The following is a 17,211-nucleotide window of genomic DNA, read 5'->3' as shown; positions in this document are numbered from 1 at the left end:
ACGCGGTTTCAAAACGCTACAGCAGAATAAAGTCTTTGCACTGAACGTTATTGCACATGATGCAAAACTCTTTGTACATGTCCATTATGATGCATGACTCAAATGGCACAGTGGTTTCTAACTTTGGAACACCATTTTGCACCAGACATCATGGGTCAATGGAGTAAACCATGAAAGCATTTCTTTCTTAAAGCAACACACAAACAGATCTACCCAGAAGAAACTTTCAGAAGAAAACTCCACTTTCCATGGAATTTCTGCACCAAAATCACACTTTTAGCTACTGACAGTCCTTCCTTTGGTAAATGATTTTAAGAAAGATCATGCTACTAACAGCATCACACACTTTGATTGCTATGCACTAACTGTCCTACTTTATTTACGTTTAAAATCTCACTCTCTGACATCTCTCAAGCCTCTAGATCAGCCAAGAAAAAAAACCCAACTGTATCTCTTCCATAAACAATTCCCAGTAATAACCACATTATTGTACCAAAAAGCCACTAGAAAATACCAGACTCTCAACTGGTTTAACTCCTCCAATAATTTTCTTTGCTTAGCAGTTACAGCACATGCAATTTGTTCAAAAACAAGTGAGAGATGTTCCTCAGCACCACCCTGTGAAGATGTTTGGGAACCTTTTTCAATATAATAAATTAAATGGAGTCCCTGAAGCCGTTACAAGCAGCACTGAGCAGGATTAGGGGCTGCTTACTACCTGCACAGATCATCCTTGTCCCCTCTGTGGGCCAGGCTGCCTTCACAAGGAACGTGCCAGGATGCACGGAGAAGCCTCAGGACGTACCAACACTTTGCATCCTGCTTGCCAGAAGCACCAGCTTCCCAAATCAAAAGCTTAAAATCACCAGGCAGCTGCTTTGGGCACACAGCTTCACCCAGGACTTGGTAAAGCAAGATATTCCAGTTGACTGAAGTGCTCTCACAAAGAGCAGCATTGCCCATCAAGTAACACCTTACAACGGACAACTTTTGCTTTTATTATCTCAGCAAAGCCGTCTTCCCCTCTCGTCACAATCCTCACACGAGTCGAAGGCTTTGTGCCACTACACTGCAGAAACACAGACCCAGAAGTCTGCTCCAACTGCTCTGCACCGTTAACAACCCTGAAGAGAACCACACAAAACTTTCTCCAAAGCCAAGGCTGAGCCTCATCTCCAGGAGAGGTGTCGGTGACCAGCTTGTTCACACACCACAACTGCAGGACAACCCGTGACAAAGGCTGAACTTCTTGTTTCACCTTCTGGCTTCACCTGTTAGAAGCAACATGCTCCCTCTCACCCATCAGCCTCTTACAACTTCGGGGAGGAAAAAAACCCTCCAACAGTAACAGGGCACAATTAATACGGGAAAGAAGGAATTAAAAGAAGGAAGAAGAAAAGGCTACCAGAGCGTCCCAGAGAAGACACTGTAACTGTTACTAATTACAGCGGCTTCGAGCTGGTGGCAGCAGCCGGAGCCCCGCACGGCCAGGTCGCGGGCACGGGCACGTCCCGCAGCAGGACGGGAGCGAGGGGCCGAGCCGGGACAGCTCCCGCCGCAGCCCCGGCAGCGGGGCCGGTCCCGGCAGCCCCCCGGGAGCGCGGCGGCCCCGCACGGCCCCGCCGGCGCCGAGGGCTAAACCAGGAAGTTGTGGAGCGGGCGGGCGGGCACGGCCGCGACCTCCGCCAGAAAATCCCAGGATGTTCGGCGGCCCCGCGGGACCCCGCGGCCACGGGCTCGGCCGCAGCCCGGCACAGCCGGCGAGGCAGAAAGGGAAAAGAAGCAGCAGCAAACAAAAACCGCCAACCCCTCACCCCAGTGCCTGAAGTTTTCTGCGCGGGCCGAGGCCCAGGGTCCCGGGATGCATCGGGACACGGCGGCTTCAGGTGTGGGTAACCCCGGTGCGTCCGGGCCGGTGCGCGGGGCAGCGCCGAGGGACAGCAGCCGGCGAGGGGGATGCCCGCGGGGGCGGTGAGACGGGCGAACACCCGCCAGCGGGATTTCGGGAACAAGCCCTCAGAGCCCAGGAGGGGCGCGCAGGGGCCCCCTCGGCGACGAGCCCCGCCGGAGCCGCGCTGGCCGGACACTCTCCCTGGCGCCTGTTCCGTCAGGCCGAGCCCAGTCCTGTCCCCCCGAGCCGCGCTCACCTGCGGGGCCTGGGGCCGAGCCGGGCCGCCCGGCCGCGCTCCGCTCCGCTCTCCCGCGCCGCGTCCTCCGTCCCTGGACACCGCCGGGAGGGGCGCGCGCCGCGGGGCGGGGCCTCGCGGGTACAGCCCCTAGGGGCGGGGCCTCGCATGCAAATGAGCTCTCGCCTCCCTTTCGTCCGGCGCGGTCATGAATAATTCATCAGGGCGCTCGCTCGCAGCCAATCAGAACGCGAGCGCCGCTGTGGCTGGCTCGGGAGACCCGGACATGGGGCACCGGGCGAGCCCGGGGCAGCGGATCGGTTCCCACCCGGGTCAGGCCCCCTCCTCCCGGCCGCGTTCGCCCACGAGGCCACGGAGCGAACGCGATGCTGAGGCTTAAAAGAAGGTTGAAGCCTTAGTTGGAACGAGCCCCACAGCCGCCGCCGTCCCGCTGCACTGCAGCCAGCCCGTCCTGCTGCAGAGCCCAGCAGCAGGGAAGCAGTAGTATTGTGGAGTGCAATGGCAATCCCAGGTCCAACAACCTCTCTGCACCCCTGCAAAAGCTTGACAGTACCTCTGACGAGGGGCTGGTAACAGTCAGCACTTCCAGAGTGATGCTTTTCAATTAAAATACTCGTTTCTGCCATCTTCTTGCAACATCTAACCGACATCACAGGCCAAAATGAAGCAGTAGTATCAGTCTGCATCATAATCCCATCCTGGTAAAGGCACCATCAGATGGTGTGGTGCTGAGCAAGGCAGCCACAGTTTCTCAATCCTCCCTGCAGTGGTTATTAAACTGTAATTGTTTGGTGCTGAATCAGGGAGTCCTTGCCCCAGCGAAACTCACTGGGTGGCTCTCGTAGAGTTCATCAATACAATTCCACCTTGGCATAACAGATGAGGCTGATTGAAATCAACCAGGAGTGAGTTTGACCTAATTCCAGGACAAATGTGAGCCCTGTAGGTCAGGCTGGGGCTCTTCTGGCCTGTGCCTGTTCTTAGAAACTCTCTTCCCACTGCCTTTAATCTGCAAAATAGTCTGGGAGAATGCTGAGGGCACAGAACTGAGCTGCCAAGGGCCCTGGTGTTTGGACTATCAGAGCAAAAGCACTGCTCAAAGGAGGAAGAGGAAAGGGAGAGTGTGTGGGAGGAGCAGCCAGATCCTCACCTCAGCAGAGCCCTGCTGACTTCCAGCACCTGATAACAGGGGTGTGTGCACTAAACAGGACAGGGTACAGTGCAGGCAGCAGATCCCTGCCCCCATGGGCTAGGATACCTCTGACCACACAGGAGGGAGATGGCAGTGTCACCAGCTGATGGAGATTAAGACACACTGTCCTCCCAGGAACCGGGCAGGGGGTGGATCCACACACAGACAGGGAGAGGAGAGGGGTTACGCAGCCACAGGGCTGTCTGACCACAAGCAGCATTCACCAGCTGGTGCTACAGGGGTCCCAGCAGCCTCCCCAGAGTGTCTCTCTCTGTATAACATATACTAGGGGAATTAAGAACCACATTGAGGAGCTTGCACTGTTGGAAAAGGCTTTTTTATTGCTTAACCTTCTTCCCATCTCCAAAAGGAACTCAAAAAATATCAAATAAAATGCATCTAAACCAGTTTCTCTTACAGTTCTGAAGAACCATGATCCCAAACACTGCCATGCTCAGCACACTGCTGTCCACAGCAGACCCTCTGGCACCTGGCACTTTTGCATAGAGGCTAAAGCAAATTTGGTACCTGGATATCCCAATGAAAAGCTCTCACAGCAGGGCCTGGAAAGCCACGTTGTCCTCAGCTTGAAGCACAACAGCCACGGGACTGGAAGGCTCATGAGGAATGTGTAGCTTCTTTCTTTACTGGGGATCTCTCCTTTGCAAAAGAAAAGGATCCACAGCCAGGAAGGAGGATGTCAGGCTGAAACAGAGGGCTGCAATACAGTCCTGGTAAGGCTCTTGCATACAGTGTGTCTGTACTGGTGGCCAGACTTTGAAATGGCATAATGCTGCATGGCCAAGACACATCACAGTACAGTTGCTACAGCATGAGGCTGGAGGCCACTTGTAATGCCCTGGGGCTGAGACCTCCAACTGACAAAATGGTGTTTGAGGAACAGCTTCCTGCTCTTGAGTGCCTGGAAACTTGACTCTGGGTGGGTGTTTTAGGGCTGTGCCTCCTTCAGATAAGAATCCAATCTGACAGTTACTAGCACAGCTGAATAACAAAGACTCAGGACACTGCCACTGATCTGATCAGCTTATTCAGTCCCTGACTGACCTCAGTGACTCTCCAACCATTCAACTGGTGTAGCAGAGTGGTTCTTAACATGTGACAAGAGGATTACCAGCAAAGTGTTTTCTAACAGTCCACAGGTCAGCCAAAGATGACACGGAAAAGGCAGACTAGCGGTCCATGAGATGAGAAAGCTGGAGAACCAGTGGCTTCAAGAACAAAGCAGTGTGTATTCCAGTCCAGAAATGCCCAGCTAAGCCACACATACTTGTTTGCTGTAAATGTTGCTATTATGCCTGAGCCATGTTGTTGGGTGAAGTCTGTAACAGTGAATAAAGAAGTCAACTACCCAAGGCTCCACTTAGCAGCAGCTCTATTTTCTGTAATATTTCATTGGTTGAGAAAGCATATCCTGAGTAAAGCTCCTCCCTTCAGCTCATATCACTTCTGCAAAGGACAGCAATGTCAGTGATTCACATCAACTGGCAGCTTGAACTCCTTTAGCGAGTAAAAGGCAATTTCTCCGTGATCCACCAGCGCAAAGACCACCGGGACGTCCCCGCTCTGATGAGTGACCTGCTTCAAAGCCCGGAGGGATGGGATCTGCTCATCAAAGCTGCAGAGAGAAAAACATCCCCTTGTTCTCAAAGCCAGAAGAACAGAGACAAAGCTGTCCTGGCCAACGATCACAACAGCTCACTTAGTGCTTAGGAGTTGGTAGTGACTCTCCTCACCCCTTTCAGTCAAAGCAGGAGGCTGCCAGCCCTGACAGAGCATGCTGGGAACTGGGAGCTGTCAAATCCTCTGCCAAAACCATGGCCAACTGCACACTGCTCCACGCTGTGCCCATTAGACGCAGCTCCCAGGGCTATGGGCAAACGGCCAGTCCAGTGCAATCTTAATACCTTTGTGTGAGGAAGATCTTTGGGTTGCTGGGATCAACATCTGAGCTGCTTTCTTTCTCGTTTGAAATCTGCAGAGTCTGTTTGCTCATAAATGAAAATGCTTCTAAGGCAAGGATCATCCTGCTTGCTCATGACAGACCTTTGCAAAGGTGCATTACTGCCTTCCTGGCTCTGGCTACTACAGCTGCAGAGAGTGGAGGAGGGATAAGTGTTAAAGGGATAGGTACAACTTTGTACCTGCCTACCGAGTTTAAGCATCAGACTGATGGATCCAGCAAGAAAGGGGAGACTCCTCCTCTGTTCACACTGATCTTGAAGTTACATTTAACAAAAGATGAGAATACTAAACCCAAGGCCCTGAGCCTGTGGAGAGCTCTGGGGAGCTGCATCTCTGCAGAAATACAGAGGGATCTGCACTGGCTGTGGATTCAGGTATGAGACAGCTCCCTGCAAAACTGAGCTCTACCCGAGTTTCACCAGCATTGCGTAAATACAGCTGTGGCCTCTTATTCCTGCCTCTATGAGTTAGCAATCAAATGACCAAATGAAGAGGGCTGAGTGCAAGGGCTGGGGGGATTGCCAGCCACAGCCTTCAACAAAGGAGGAACTGAAAGAAAGAACCACCCCCAAAGGCACTCTGATGATCCGTAAAGCTCACAAGAAGCTGGGTCATTTACAGATCATTAGGACTTAATTTCCACAAGAAGCAACTGCAAAGTTTCAGAACACAGAATAAGGCCCATGGATACCTCCTAACACACATCCTAACAAAGGGTTTCCCAGGATTTGTCTTCTTAAACTTGGACACAGCATCTGCTTGATACACGTTGAAGTCTATCTTCATGGCCTCTGGGTCCTCCTGCAGCCTACAGAAGAGAGAACACATCCATGTATACATGGTATTGAAACGGTACAGTTTCTCAGTAGAGAAAAGAGGGAGCAAAAGCTCTTGAGGCCTGGCTAGTCTGACCCTTTGGAAGGCTTCACTCCTCAAAGGTCAATTCCTGCAACTGTCCACCTACTTTCCAGATCTTTCCTGGAGTCAGAGCAGAGTAAGCTCCCACTCTGCATCTGCCACATTCCCTTTCTCTGCAGAACCCCTTGCAAGCAAAGCACTGCTCTGCACTCCAGGAACTGTAGACAAACACCATACTGACTCTGAGACAGGAGCAGAACCAACAATGTCACAGCCAAGGTTTTATAATCACTGCAGCAGGGATGGCAGCACATTCCATGGATGAGGCACAGGTGAAACCCAACCAAACCTCTGGGGGATGTTACTTGGCTGGGGTGCAGAGATGGAATGTCAGGAAAAGGGAGTAACCCTTGTTTGAATCAGCCTGGAATGCTCTGGCTCTGTTGCTGCAGGGTCTGGTACTTCAGAGAAACATCAGCCCCTCATTACAGATGCAACAGGATCAAGGAGCAGAGGACTGGATTCTTTCAGCACCCTGGATGCCAGGCAGCTCCCAAATTGCTGCTGTGAGCATCCTGAAGACATCACAAGTACAGACAGTCACAAGACACCCCAAGTCCCTCCCAGCTCCAAGCTGGCTGGCTACTCACTGGGAGGCTCCATCCAGGATGTGGGAGGGCTGCAGCACGCTGATCTGCTGGAGAAGCGCAGCTGGGGGGAGAAGGAACAGGAAAAGATCACACCAACTATTTGTCTCCCAGGCTACTCCAAGCACTCCACTACCACCCACGACCCTTCCTCCTGTGACAATGGTTGGCAGCACCACAGTCACTACTGGCTACTTCAAAGACCTCAACTTCCCCATCTCCTCCCAGCACATGGCTCAGAACCCTCTGCAATTGCTTTGCATCTTGTTGGCCCCGATTTCACATGCCTAGAGCCTAGCAGGAAGGCTTGCAATACAGTAGGACATAGGGAACAGATTAGAAGACCTCTCAAGGCTCTGTTTATCTTGGCACTTGAGTAGGCTACAGAAAGAGATGGGAATGAAGAGGACAAGCTAGCTTCTCTCTCCCCATGTCCACAGCCCCACTGTGCCTGTTTTGCCTAGGCCTTCTTCTGACATTCTCCTTCTCAAGGCCCTGTCCCCTAAACTTATGTTCAGCATCATCCCTTTTGCTGTTCCATACCAAGGCAAAATTTCCCAGAGCTGGGGGCTGTGAAAGGGAGTCCCTGTCCAGTTCCCAGAGCCCCTACCTGACGAGGCAGCTTCCTCTGGCCGCAGGAGCGGGGTGACAGTTTGGTTCCAGAGATGCGGCGGCCGCCTCCAAACCCTCCGCTGGCTCCTCTGCTCCAAAAGGCTTTTGTATTCCCGCCAATTGGAGCAGCTCCTCACCTCCCTGTCAGCATTGACACTGCTCTTGTACCTCCTCTCCCTCTCCCACCGCTCCCTCTCCTTCCGGGACAGCTTCTCCTGTTTCTGATTGATGCGTGTGCGCCAGGAAGCAGCATCAACCTCCCTCCCCGGCACATTCTCTGGCAGGAGCCCGTTGTCAGGTGAGGGCAGGTGTGTGCAGGGCTGGTCTGGGGCCACATTTGGCAAGATGATGGTGGTAAAATCCCAGCGGGGTGTGTGGGTGCCAGTGCTCCTCTCCTTGCAGGCTCCAGCTGGGCTCCTGGAGGGACTCAAGGAGTCCTTTTGTTCCATATCAAGAGGAACTGGGTTCAACTCCTCCTTTCCACTGCCAGCATCTGATTCCTTTGGCTGCTCTGACAAGGGCTTTTCATCCACAGGAAGGCAGATGGAGTCTCCACAGACATCTCCAGCTTTTTCAGAGGTTGCTTCAGCTTCAGGAAGGTCCTCAGATACTTTATGTTTCTTCTCATGTGACCTAAAGAGAAGCAGCAGCATAAAAGACAGGGAGAGTGGTGGAACTTTATTCCCTTTCAATCCTGCTTCCTCCCTGTAAACAAGAAGAAAGCAGTCTGAAGCCTGAAGGAAGGACAGCAAAGGTGGCAGGAACCTCTAGACAGGTCTGCACACTCTTGACAACAACCTCTTGGCTGGAAGGAGGGTGTGTGACAAAATGAGAAGGGGAAAAAGAGAGCCAGAACAAACAAGCAGTGAATGCCAAAGGCAGAATAAACTTCACAGCAGTCCCGCAAGAGGTTTGTCTTCAACACACAGAGAACCCCAGCCTCGATTCATACAGACACGCATTGCCAACCCGCCATGGAGTCTCCACACATTGATCCAAACACCTCCATGCAAACATGGAGTCCTTCAGGCACACCAGCACAGGTCTGGCAGGAACCTCCCCACCAGCACCTCTTACTGGTAAGAGATTCAGCTCCTGGTCCCAGCAAAGATGAGGCAGCTTTTAAACCAGAACTTTTATCTCCCAATGCCTAACATTTCCTAAGTCCTTGGACACCCAATTACTTCTTAAAAGCAACAGACCTGCAGACCAGTCTCATCCTCCCTGTTTCTTAAGGGGTGATGCCACCTACTGGAAGCTGTCATAGTTATTAGGAAATTACTAATTGTGTCAGCTTGTTTGCATTCTGGCAACATCTAGAGGCCACGAGCAAGGCACAGGTCCCAGCTGTGCTCTCTGCTCTCCTAATATGTAAACTATACAGGGAGTGTCTGAGCAAGGGGAGACATCTGCCACATGCTGCTTCTGAACAACCTCTCTATTCTATTTTGACCTCCCATCACTGCAGTTTGGAGGTTTAGCCCTGCATCAACACAGATGTGACACAAGGGAACACTGCAGAGGCTGGGAAAAGAGCTGTACTGCTTGGGGACAGCCAAAAGCAGCTGTGCCAGACAGGTCACCCACAGCACTAAGGGCTGAAGATGCTGTTCCCAAGCTGCAGAGCTTGGGAGGAGACGGAAGAAGGCTCTGGGCCACATCCTTACCGGGGGCTAGAACTCCTCCTCCTTTTGCGATGGTGCTTCTCAGAGCTCTGGCAGTGACTTTCCAGGTTCAGTTGCCTCTCATAGGGAGACAGGACAGTGCTGTAAGGAGACACCAACACAGAGGCTGACAGCAGGGCGGGCAGCAAAACCACCCTTCTGCTCAGCCCCCAGAATACAGCCACAAAAACCTTTCTTCCAGGCACAGAAAATCCACAAGCATGACCAGGATGGTCCTCAGTTTGTGCCTCATTTCATGTTCCCAATCCCCTCCTCAAGAGGGAGGAGCAAGGAAGGGTAGAGTGCCACTTATAGCTTTTAATCCTTCCAAGAGTCGGAATGCAGGGTCAAAGTCCTCTTCTCTGCCGTTCCACTGGGGCCATGCAGTGGGCACAGAGCAGCTCAGGGTCTTCAGAAAGGAGAAAGCAGCATGGAAAGAAAAAGCTGGTTACCTGGGGTCGAATCTCAGTACAATATAACCCAGCTGCTTCAAGTGGCTGAACACCTTAGAGCAAAGGAAAGCAAGACGGTTAAATGACTACCCTAAAACCAATCTGTTTACTTCAGCTCTGCTACAACTGGGTAAATCCAGTGTGGTACTGGCAGAGGAGGAAAACACCAAGGTCGCAACCCAAGCCAAAGGTGGGTAAGCAGGAACTGATCATCTGGAAGCAGGTGAGTAGGAAAACTGAGGATAACTCCCCTTCCCTCCCTAACCATACTACTCTGCTCTCAGCCACTGGAAGAGGTTGTGTGGCAGAGGCTGGGGTCTCTGCCTTCACCCTCCCAGCAACAGCTGGAGGTCCCAACACACCTGGTAATGTGGCAGGCTCATTGTCTCCTGGGCCAGCAGGATCTCATAGGCTTCCTGGATCGACAAGGGCAGATCTCTGTAAAAGAGCTGAACAGAGCCCTGCCGGGCAAAAGCTTGCTGTTGAGAGAATCACAGGGAACAAATCCATGCAAGTTCCCACTGGTCTCAGCATCCTCCTTCACACGATATCCATGTCTCCTCCTGTGCCACCTAGATTATTTACAGTCCCTCTTTCCCATGACCAGTTCCCCTTGTTTTAGCGGCCAGGTAAGAAGTTCTCACTCACAGCTGTCAGCTCCTGCTCCAGCACTGCATCTGTTTGGAGGATGCAGCTGGCAGCACAATGCTCAACTGTGAAAATAATCATTGCTTGGGGAGATAATTTTTGATAACTTTGATAATATCAGTGACTCAGGATACAAAGCAACCACAAAAACATTTAGGATCAGCACAACTGAGAGCTGAAGCCAAGGAATCGAAGCCCCAGTGATTCAGATTCCCTAGGCACCAGCAACTAACCACCAGAAGGCAGTTTCAGGCTACTCCTCTTTTTCCTCCCTTTTCTTTAAAATGTCTTTATGTATAAACAAAGAAAACAAACCACTAGGAACCACATTATCTCCCACAGGATGGGCTGAAGGCATCTAACTGGTCTTTGTTGGTTCTAGGGAAAGCTTTTTGTACTCAGTAGCTGAATGTACAATGTCATTTTCATTTCAATGTATTTCTGATGTATTTTGTTTGTCAAAACACGAGAGGTACAAAAGCCCCAAGTTTGCAGTTAGGATTTAAGGGATGGCATCAGATGCCTACAATCTGATTTAAGTTTTGCTAAGAGAAAAAAGTTCCCCTTTACACCAGTACATCTATTCTGCTGATAACAGGCTTCATTAGAGACAAATAACCCCTTCTCTACAGCAAAGAAATGCAACTGAACCCCAATCAGCACTTCCTGCAAGGAATGGAGCACTGAAAGCAATTGGTTTCACTCTCCTGTCTGCCACATTTCTTTCTGCACACTAGGGAGAGATGCCAAGTAGCAACACCATAGATCTCTGCTAAAGTGTATAGCACATAGAGCACCGGCTACTGTGTAACTGCTTTCCATGCCAACACCATTCACACAGAAAGATCTGACTTGGTGCCTAAATAGGGCCCTACCAAGCTGGACAGTTTCATTAATTCCTTCAGCTTCTTAAACAAGCTCAGAAAAAAAGAGAACTGTGCTAATGAACTTAGGAACTCTGCCATTGCAAAATATGTAAGATACACTGGGGATAAGGGAGGAAGTCAGCTTAGGACAGAGAGGGCACTGACCAGTCTCAGATGTCCTCATTAACTGTACACCAGTTCTAAGGAAAAGGATTTCTCAGTATCAAATCTTTTATTCCAATTAACTCCTGCAAGGAACAGAAGAGAATGGTTTGACCTCATTTCCACATCCCCAGAAGAGTGAGTTTTCCTGGATAGTGGAAGTTCAAGTCCCTTGAGCTCTAGATTTCAGTAAATTGATACATAAATGTGTGTTTCATTACCCTGAGAGAAAGTAAATAGAAATACCAAACAAAGACTGCACCATGCCCCTTATGCTTCACTCACCCTGCTAAGAGAGACTTTAGTGCTGTACTAACAGAAATTCAGATCAGCTGAAACTCTCCTAGTCCTATTTGACACAGGCAGGTTAAACATGATACCAGCAGAATAAAATGGCTACCAATCCAACTAACAGACCCTGTCAATGACACAGAGGCTTTTTTAGAGTAGAACACATGAACCCATGGCCTGCAGAGAAACAGCTCCATCAGCAACAGGCTAAAAGAGACAATTCCTCGTCAGCTGCTCAAACTGCAGCAGCGGCCAACACAAGTCAGGTGGTTCCAGATTTCAGACTAAAGCTGCTACAGCTCCTCTACCACTGGGGAAAGACAAAATGCCCCTGTCCACACCCAAGCATGCTACTTACACACTCCAGCAGGTACAGAGCTTCCTCAGGCTGCAGGCACTGTTTGCCACGCTCCGTGAACCCCATGGTGTGCCAGAACTTCCCCTGGAACAGAAGCACAAACCCCTGATGGGCTCTGGCTGCTCCCTGCTGACAACCAGGCCCACTCCCACTTCAAGCAGCAAACAGAGGCACCTGCAGGGGCCCCAGGAGATGATGGCACTGCGTACACTCTGCAGCAGACTCACCGCAGGGGTCTGCAGCTCTACGATGCCCTGGCCTGGCTTCCACTCAGCTTTCACCAGATTCTTCCTGCAGAGGTTAAAGATCAGTTTGTTATTACTAGCATTTCCTACCATCAACTCCTACTGCAGTAACACAAAGAGTTCAGGAAGGCAGCAAAAGGCAGCAAACTTCCAGGTGGCATTTTTACAGGGTAAGGCACCATCCTCTGGATCTAGCAGTACCAAAGATTTTATCCAGCACTGCAGATGTCTGTCCATAGGCTACAGCAGCCTAAGCCATAGAATATCACATAATCTTTCAGATACTGCCAAGACACTCTCAAATGGCTGTATCCCACCCAGCAGCAGGAAACAAACCAACAGCTGAGAACTGGAGGGTGACTTTGCAAGAATGCAAACATGTGTTTTCAGCACCTGGCTCAAGGAAACAGAAGTTAATGCTTCTAGGAGCCACCATAAACTTGCTCTTTAGTCTGGACCAGAGTTTTCCCACCTGAGAGAAAATCCAAACTTACCCAGCTGTCCTCCCAGCTCTCCACTACTGCTCCAGATACACATTTATAGACATCAATAAACAAACTCAACTGTGACAACAGTGGAAGGTAACTGTCCACCCCGTCAGATCTGCTTGTCTACTGGAGGTGACCGTTCTCTGAAGCCTCCAGTGGTCTGCTTCACGTGTCTATTTTCTGCTGCTATTGAGCAGTGCAGACAGATAAACTGTCACCAGAAAGCAGTGGGTCAAACTGGGGAAGTGTGTGCTGAGAGGCAGCATGTGAAAAATCTCCCAAGAAACCATAAGCTCCAGAGACTGGTTGTGCTGGTGAAACCACCAATACTGATAATCCTGGGACACTGAGAGGTGGCTGGATCTGCACAAGGCCACACAAGGGTTTGTGTAACTCAGACAACCCAGGAAGACAGTGGCTTCGATTTGCAAAGGCTACGGGATTATGCAGACTCCTGAGAAAACGAAGCGGCCCTTTGAGGGTCTTGCTGAACACTCACATTGAAGCCGCGGGTGTGCCGGGGTGCTGTGAGCAGGGGACAGGCAAGGAAACGGCGCCAACACCTACCCTCTCGGTTCTATTCATACCGACACCGGGCCTGCCGGCAGCTCTGCGCTGCCACACACCCCCGGCCCCGCCGCGATCCCTCCCAGGGGAAGGCACTCGCTGAGCCGTGCTAGGGGCTCCGCGCAGCCCAGACACCCCCGGCCGCTCCCGGGCACCTACAGCCGCTCCACTCGCTCCTCGGAGAGGATCCGCCACTGCTCCTCCCGGCACAGCCGCAGCTTCTCCGCCTGCTCGGCCGAGCCGTCGGGGAGGAAATCCTTCTGCCCGCCGGGACGCTGCGAGGCCTTGCGGCTGCGGGGCAGGAATGGACACGCGCTGAGGGGTCAGCACCCCGATAGCGCCCAGGGCCACCCGCGGGAAGCCGCCCGGCACCGCGGAGCAGCCCCCGAGCGCTGCCACTGCCACTGCCACCGCCCGCCCAGCCCGGCCCTACCTCGGGCGGCGGGACCCGCCGGGCTCCATGGGCGCAACGCGGCCTCCGCTTCCTTCCGCCGCCGCGCCCCGACGCCGCCACAGCCAGCCGGCCGCTAGCCCGCCCCCTGGCGGCTGGGAGGACCGCGAGCGGCGCGGAGCTGGCACCGCCACACGCGCCAGGCGGGGTCTGGGGCTGGGGCTGAGGCTGGGGCCGGGGCTCACCGGGGCTGAGGCTCACCGGGGCCGAGGCTGCGGCCGGGGCTCACCGGGGCTGCTGCCGGCCACATGCTGATACTCATCAGCACTGGGGAGAAAATAAGTTCGAGGTGAAGACGGGCAGGTCGCTCGGATTACTGTCCTGAGGCGGAAAATTACCATATTGCCAATTAATTAGACCCGGGTGTGGATAACCGCTCCAGCAGGGCCTCCTCTGGGGCTCCCGGGGAAATCCTGCTCTGCTGCCTCAACCTCCTTCTCACTCTCTGACTGTGCCTCTCACAGAGCCATCTCTTACATCTTTTCCCCTCATGGCCCTGGGGCATTTTGCCCTCTCTTAAGTTTCCCCAGAGGTGCCACCAGCCACACCCCGCGATGGGCTGCTGGAGCCGTCCAGAACCAGCCAGAATCGCCTGGAAGGGGCTGCATCCTGCAGAAGACAGCCCCATCCTCTCCTCACAGAGCCCCAGGTGCCACAGCCCTCAGGGCAGATGCAATGGTGCTGGGGAAGGAGGTTTCCCCCTTGGGCAGGTGTCAATGTTTGCTGTGGCTTATGCTGCATCCAGCCAGCACGGCCTCGTGTCTCTGCTGACACAACCAGATTTGCTGCCTGAGGAGGCCTGAGCAGATCTGATGGGGAAACGCACCAAAAGTTCAAGTTTCACCTCAGGCCCGCCTCGTGTTGCTGTGGGAGAGCTCGCAGGAGTCACACAGCCTCGAGGAGGAAAAATACAGCTTTCCCTCACCAAAGTCCCAGCTTCCTACTGTGGTTTCCCAATAACAGGCCTTTGACAGGGTGCCAGCATACACAGATGAATCCAAAACCCATTCCCCTTCATTTTCCACTGAATGGTTTAATTTTCTCTCCCTGGCTGATTATTTCCTCCTCTGAATTGAGCCTTCATCCTGCAATGAAGTCAGGAGATTTTGGTCTGGCACGCAGGGAGATGAGGACTCATGAACGGTATGAGGAGCAGTGGGCTATGCACTGGCAGTGCTTTTCCCTCCAGATTCCCAAAAATCCATGTCTTTTGGAGGCTACTTGGCCTGCTTCATTATAATGTAATCCCAGAACACCACATCCTGTAGCTTTCAACTTAGGGGCTGTCACCCCTTTGTTTAACTCATTCCTTAAAATAGGTGAAATTGCTCAGAGAAAGGCTCTGATCCAGAATTTGCTTTTGTCACCTACTGTGATTACAAGACCCAGAAATGTCAAGACTAATCTTAGTTCACGTTTCTTTTCAATAGTGGGATTTTAGCTGTCACAGGGCAGGAGTGTCCTGTTCCTCACAGGGACGCCAGCAGAACCTTGTCTGTTGCAGGACTCACCCTCTCACCAGCTGAAGCCTCTTACCAGCCTTAATTCTCTGAGGGTCATCAGCTGGGTGTGAGTGGTCCTGGGGGCTGCACATTCTTTTCCTCACTTCTCTCCTTCAGGATTTAAGTTGGGACTTCTAGGGGGATGTTTCAGTAGATCTGCCTTGAAGTTGTGATTGTGGTGCTGCTTGAGATTGTCCTGGGCTTTCTGCAGTGGCTTTTTGTGGTAAGGTTGTGAGAAGGTAGACAGCTGCAAGATGGAGATAAAATAAGGGTCATCAAGGTGAGTGGTAATACACTTTTGTGAGTGAATGATCTGCTCAGGGTATCCTGTGAGCTGAAATAAGGATGGATGTTAGATTGTGAGCCCAGAGGCTGCTGGAGAGGAAGAGTATGAGTGTGTGGCACTAGGTAGTAGAGGGGGACCAGTCCTTGTCATCTGAGTGGCGTGTATTCCCACAAGAAATGGGCTTGATTTGCCTGGAGAGACACAACACTGAATGTGTCTGTGTTGGGCATGGGCATTGTGGACTCTCAGAGTGAGTAAAGTGTGGTGGTTTTCCCCATTTCTCTTTTTTTTCCCTTGGGAGATGGAAAAAATGATGATAAAGTGTACAAAGACTATCAGGATTGAAAACATAGGTTATCTGCCTCTTCTGAAGGGAGCAGCTTGCTCCTGGCTCTTCCCCCTGGTGCTCCAGGCTGCAGTGCAAGGGCATGGATTTGAGCCCTTTCAGTCCTTTTCTGTTGTGTCCAGGTCACATTTGTGCAGCATATGTAACCACAAGTTCCTTGTGGTTAACTCTTAGGTGAACCTGATGTAGATATGCTCAGTATTTTTGGGAAAACAAGAGAATGTAAGGCCTTGGGATGGGTTTTCTATTTTTGTGTGGCATACAAGGCACAGGCAGGTGGGAGCTACAGGCTGTGTGCCTGAGCTATGCAGCTTTGCCAGGTACAGCTACCTCCTTTAATGCCTGTGTTAACAACTCCTGCAGTTCTTGGCACAGTGCTTGGAAATATTGTAGTAACTCTGCAGAAACCAGGTGTACCTCAGCTGTTCATGGTACAGAGTTTATCTATTTGCCAACAAATAGGAACACTGGGAAAACAGTGTCTGAGGTGGGTAACGTGGCCTCTTGACTTCAACTTCATTGCATGGAGCGGACCAGGAGGTTTTTTGTTTAGATACTGTAATTGATTGTAGGACAATAGGATGTTAGAACTCACTAAAACTGAGAAGTGCTTCAGTTCTTGTGTGTGTTGCAATATGTGTGGTGTTATCACAATTGCTTAGCCTTGAGCAATGCTCATATCAGTGCTGTTCAACAAACCTGCTATCACAGGTTAGCTGCAGTTCAGCAGGCAATTGTCTAATTATCATTATTATTGCACTTAAGACATTTTCCACTAGAATATAATTAACTCTGAGCTTCTAGAACATTGTATAGCAACTTTTTACAGTAGGATGTACAAAGTGAAGGTTTGGCAATCGGTTTCATCAGGATTTGGCAGACCTTAAACATGCACCAGAGTGCTTGGGTTTGGATGAAAAGCAGATAACGGTGTCAGGAGTTCCAGCTTGTTTGGGAGGTGTGGGATCAGTCTGTTTTCTAGCCTCACCTACGAGATTCTGGCAAACTCCTTGCTGCTTTGGAATGCTTGTGATGCCTGTGATCATGCCAGCAGTGTGTTGCATCTGGAGATTTGGGTAGGGCAACGGAAAGACTTCTGCCCAAAAGGGAGATTACCAAGGAAGGTTTCTGGGCTAAGCCTTTGCCACCTGTCAGGACTAGACTTGAGATGTAAGGAGAAGGTTTTTAAGGAAAAAACCCTGTATCTTTGAGTGCAGGATTTTGAAGTTTAAGTGGTTAATGCTTCTACATAACTCGTGTGTGCTGTGGTTTCCTGACCTCTACCACTGCCTTCTGATGGCTGAGAAATGGAGTGGCTTAAATTTCACCTTCTCTGTTCTGATAAGTTTGTTAGAAACTTCCTTCATGTGACCATCTGTAGACTACAGCACAGTGCTTGGGGCTCTGCTCTGCAGCAGGAAAACCAATGTGGTATCGTTATGCAGG

At 51.4% G+C, this 17,211-nt stretch overlaps 2 protein-coding genes across 9 annotated transcripts in view; both read right to left on the bottom strand.

The window, feature by feature from the left end:
- Nucleotides 1–2,228, bottom strand: part of LLGL2 (LLGL scribble cell polarity complex component 2) — a 33,269-nt gene extending 31,041 nt beyond the window's left edge. For all 6 annotated transcript variants that reach the window (XM_062010776.1, XM_062010777.1, XM_062010778.1 and 3 more), the window contains exon 1: nucleotides 2,148–2,228. The gene's annotated coding sequence lies outside the window, so the exon portion shown is untranslated. The remainder of the gene's footprint in view (nucleotides 1–2,147) is intronic.
- Nucleotides 2,229–3,660: 1,432 nt separating this feature from the next.
- On the bottom strand, nucleotides 3,661–13,678 carry TSEN54 (tRNA splicing endonuclease subunit 54). Of its 3 annotated transcripts, XM_062010913.1 has the most exons (12): nucleotides 13,614–13,678; nucleotides 13,340–13,471; nucleotides 12,108–12,171; nucleotides 11,881–11,964; nucleotides 9,918–10,016; nucleotides 9,556–9,608; nucleotides 9,107–9,205; nucleotides 7,438–8,072; nucleotides 6,831–6,891; nucleotides 6,014–6,130; nucleotides 5,265–5,448; nucleotides 4,898–4,975 (listed from the first exon to the last, which is right to left on the bottom strand). In XM_062010913.1, the coding sequence occupies exons 1-11, from the start codon at nucleotides 13,640–13,642 to the stop codon at nucleotides 5,298–5,300; spliced, it is 1,524 nt and encodes a 507-aa protein (XP_061866897.1). In that variant the 5' UTR covers nucleotides 13,643–13,678; the 3' UTR covers nucleotides 4,898–4,975; nucleotides 5,265–5,297. The 3 variants fall into 3 exon arrangements, with proteins under 3 accessions (XP_061866896.1, XP_061866898.1, XP_061866897.1); XM_062010912.1 differs by lacking the exon at nucleotides 5,265–5,448 and having other exon boundaries at nucleotides 3,661–4,975; XM_062010914.1 differs by lacking the exons at nucleotides 5,265–5,448; nucleotides 13,340–13,471; nucleotides 13,614–13,678 and adding an exon at nucleotides 13,181–13,314 and having other exon boundaries at nucleotides 3,661–4,975.
- Nucleotides 13,679–17,211: the final 3,533 nt, after the last annotated feature.

This window comes from Colius striatus, chromosome 18, assembly GCF_028858725.1.
Source record: "Colius striatus isolate bColStr4 chromosome 18, bColStr4.1.hap1, whole genome shotgun sequence".
Taxonomy (NCBI): Eukaryota; Metazoa; Chordata; class Aves; order Coliiformes; family Coliidae; genus Colius; species Colius striatus.
Note: the sequence above shows the minus strand (reverse complement) of the source record. Positions and strands in the feature narration are given on the sequence as shown.

Coding starts and splice junctions, on each gene's coding strand:
- TSEN54 (XM_062010912.1), bottom strand. CDS start 13,642: ATGGAGCCCGGCGGGTCCCGCCGCCCGAG. Junction 12,172..13,339: donor GAGGAGCGAGTGGAGCGGCT/GTAGGTGCCCGG, acceptor TAACCTCTGCAG/GAAGAATCTGGTGAAAGCTG. Junction 6,131..6,830: donor ATCCTGGATGGAGCCTCCCA/GTGAGTAGCCAG, acceptor TCTCTTCTGTAG/GCTGCAGGAGGACCCAGAGG.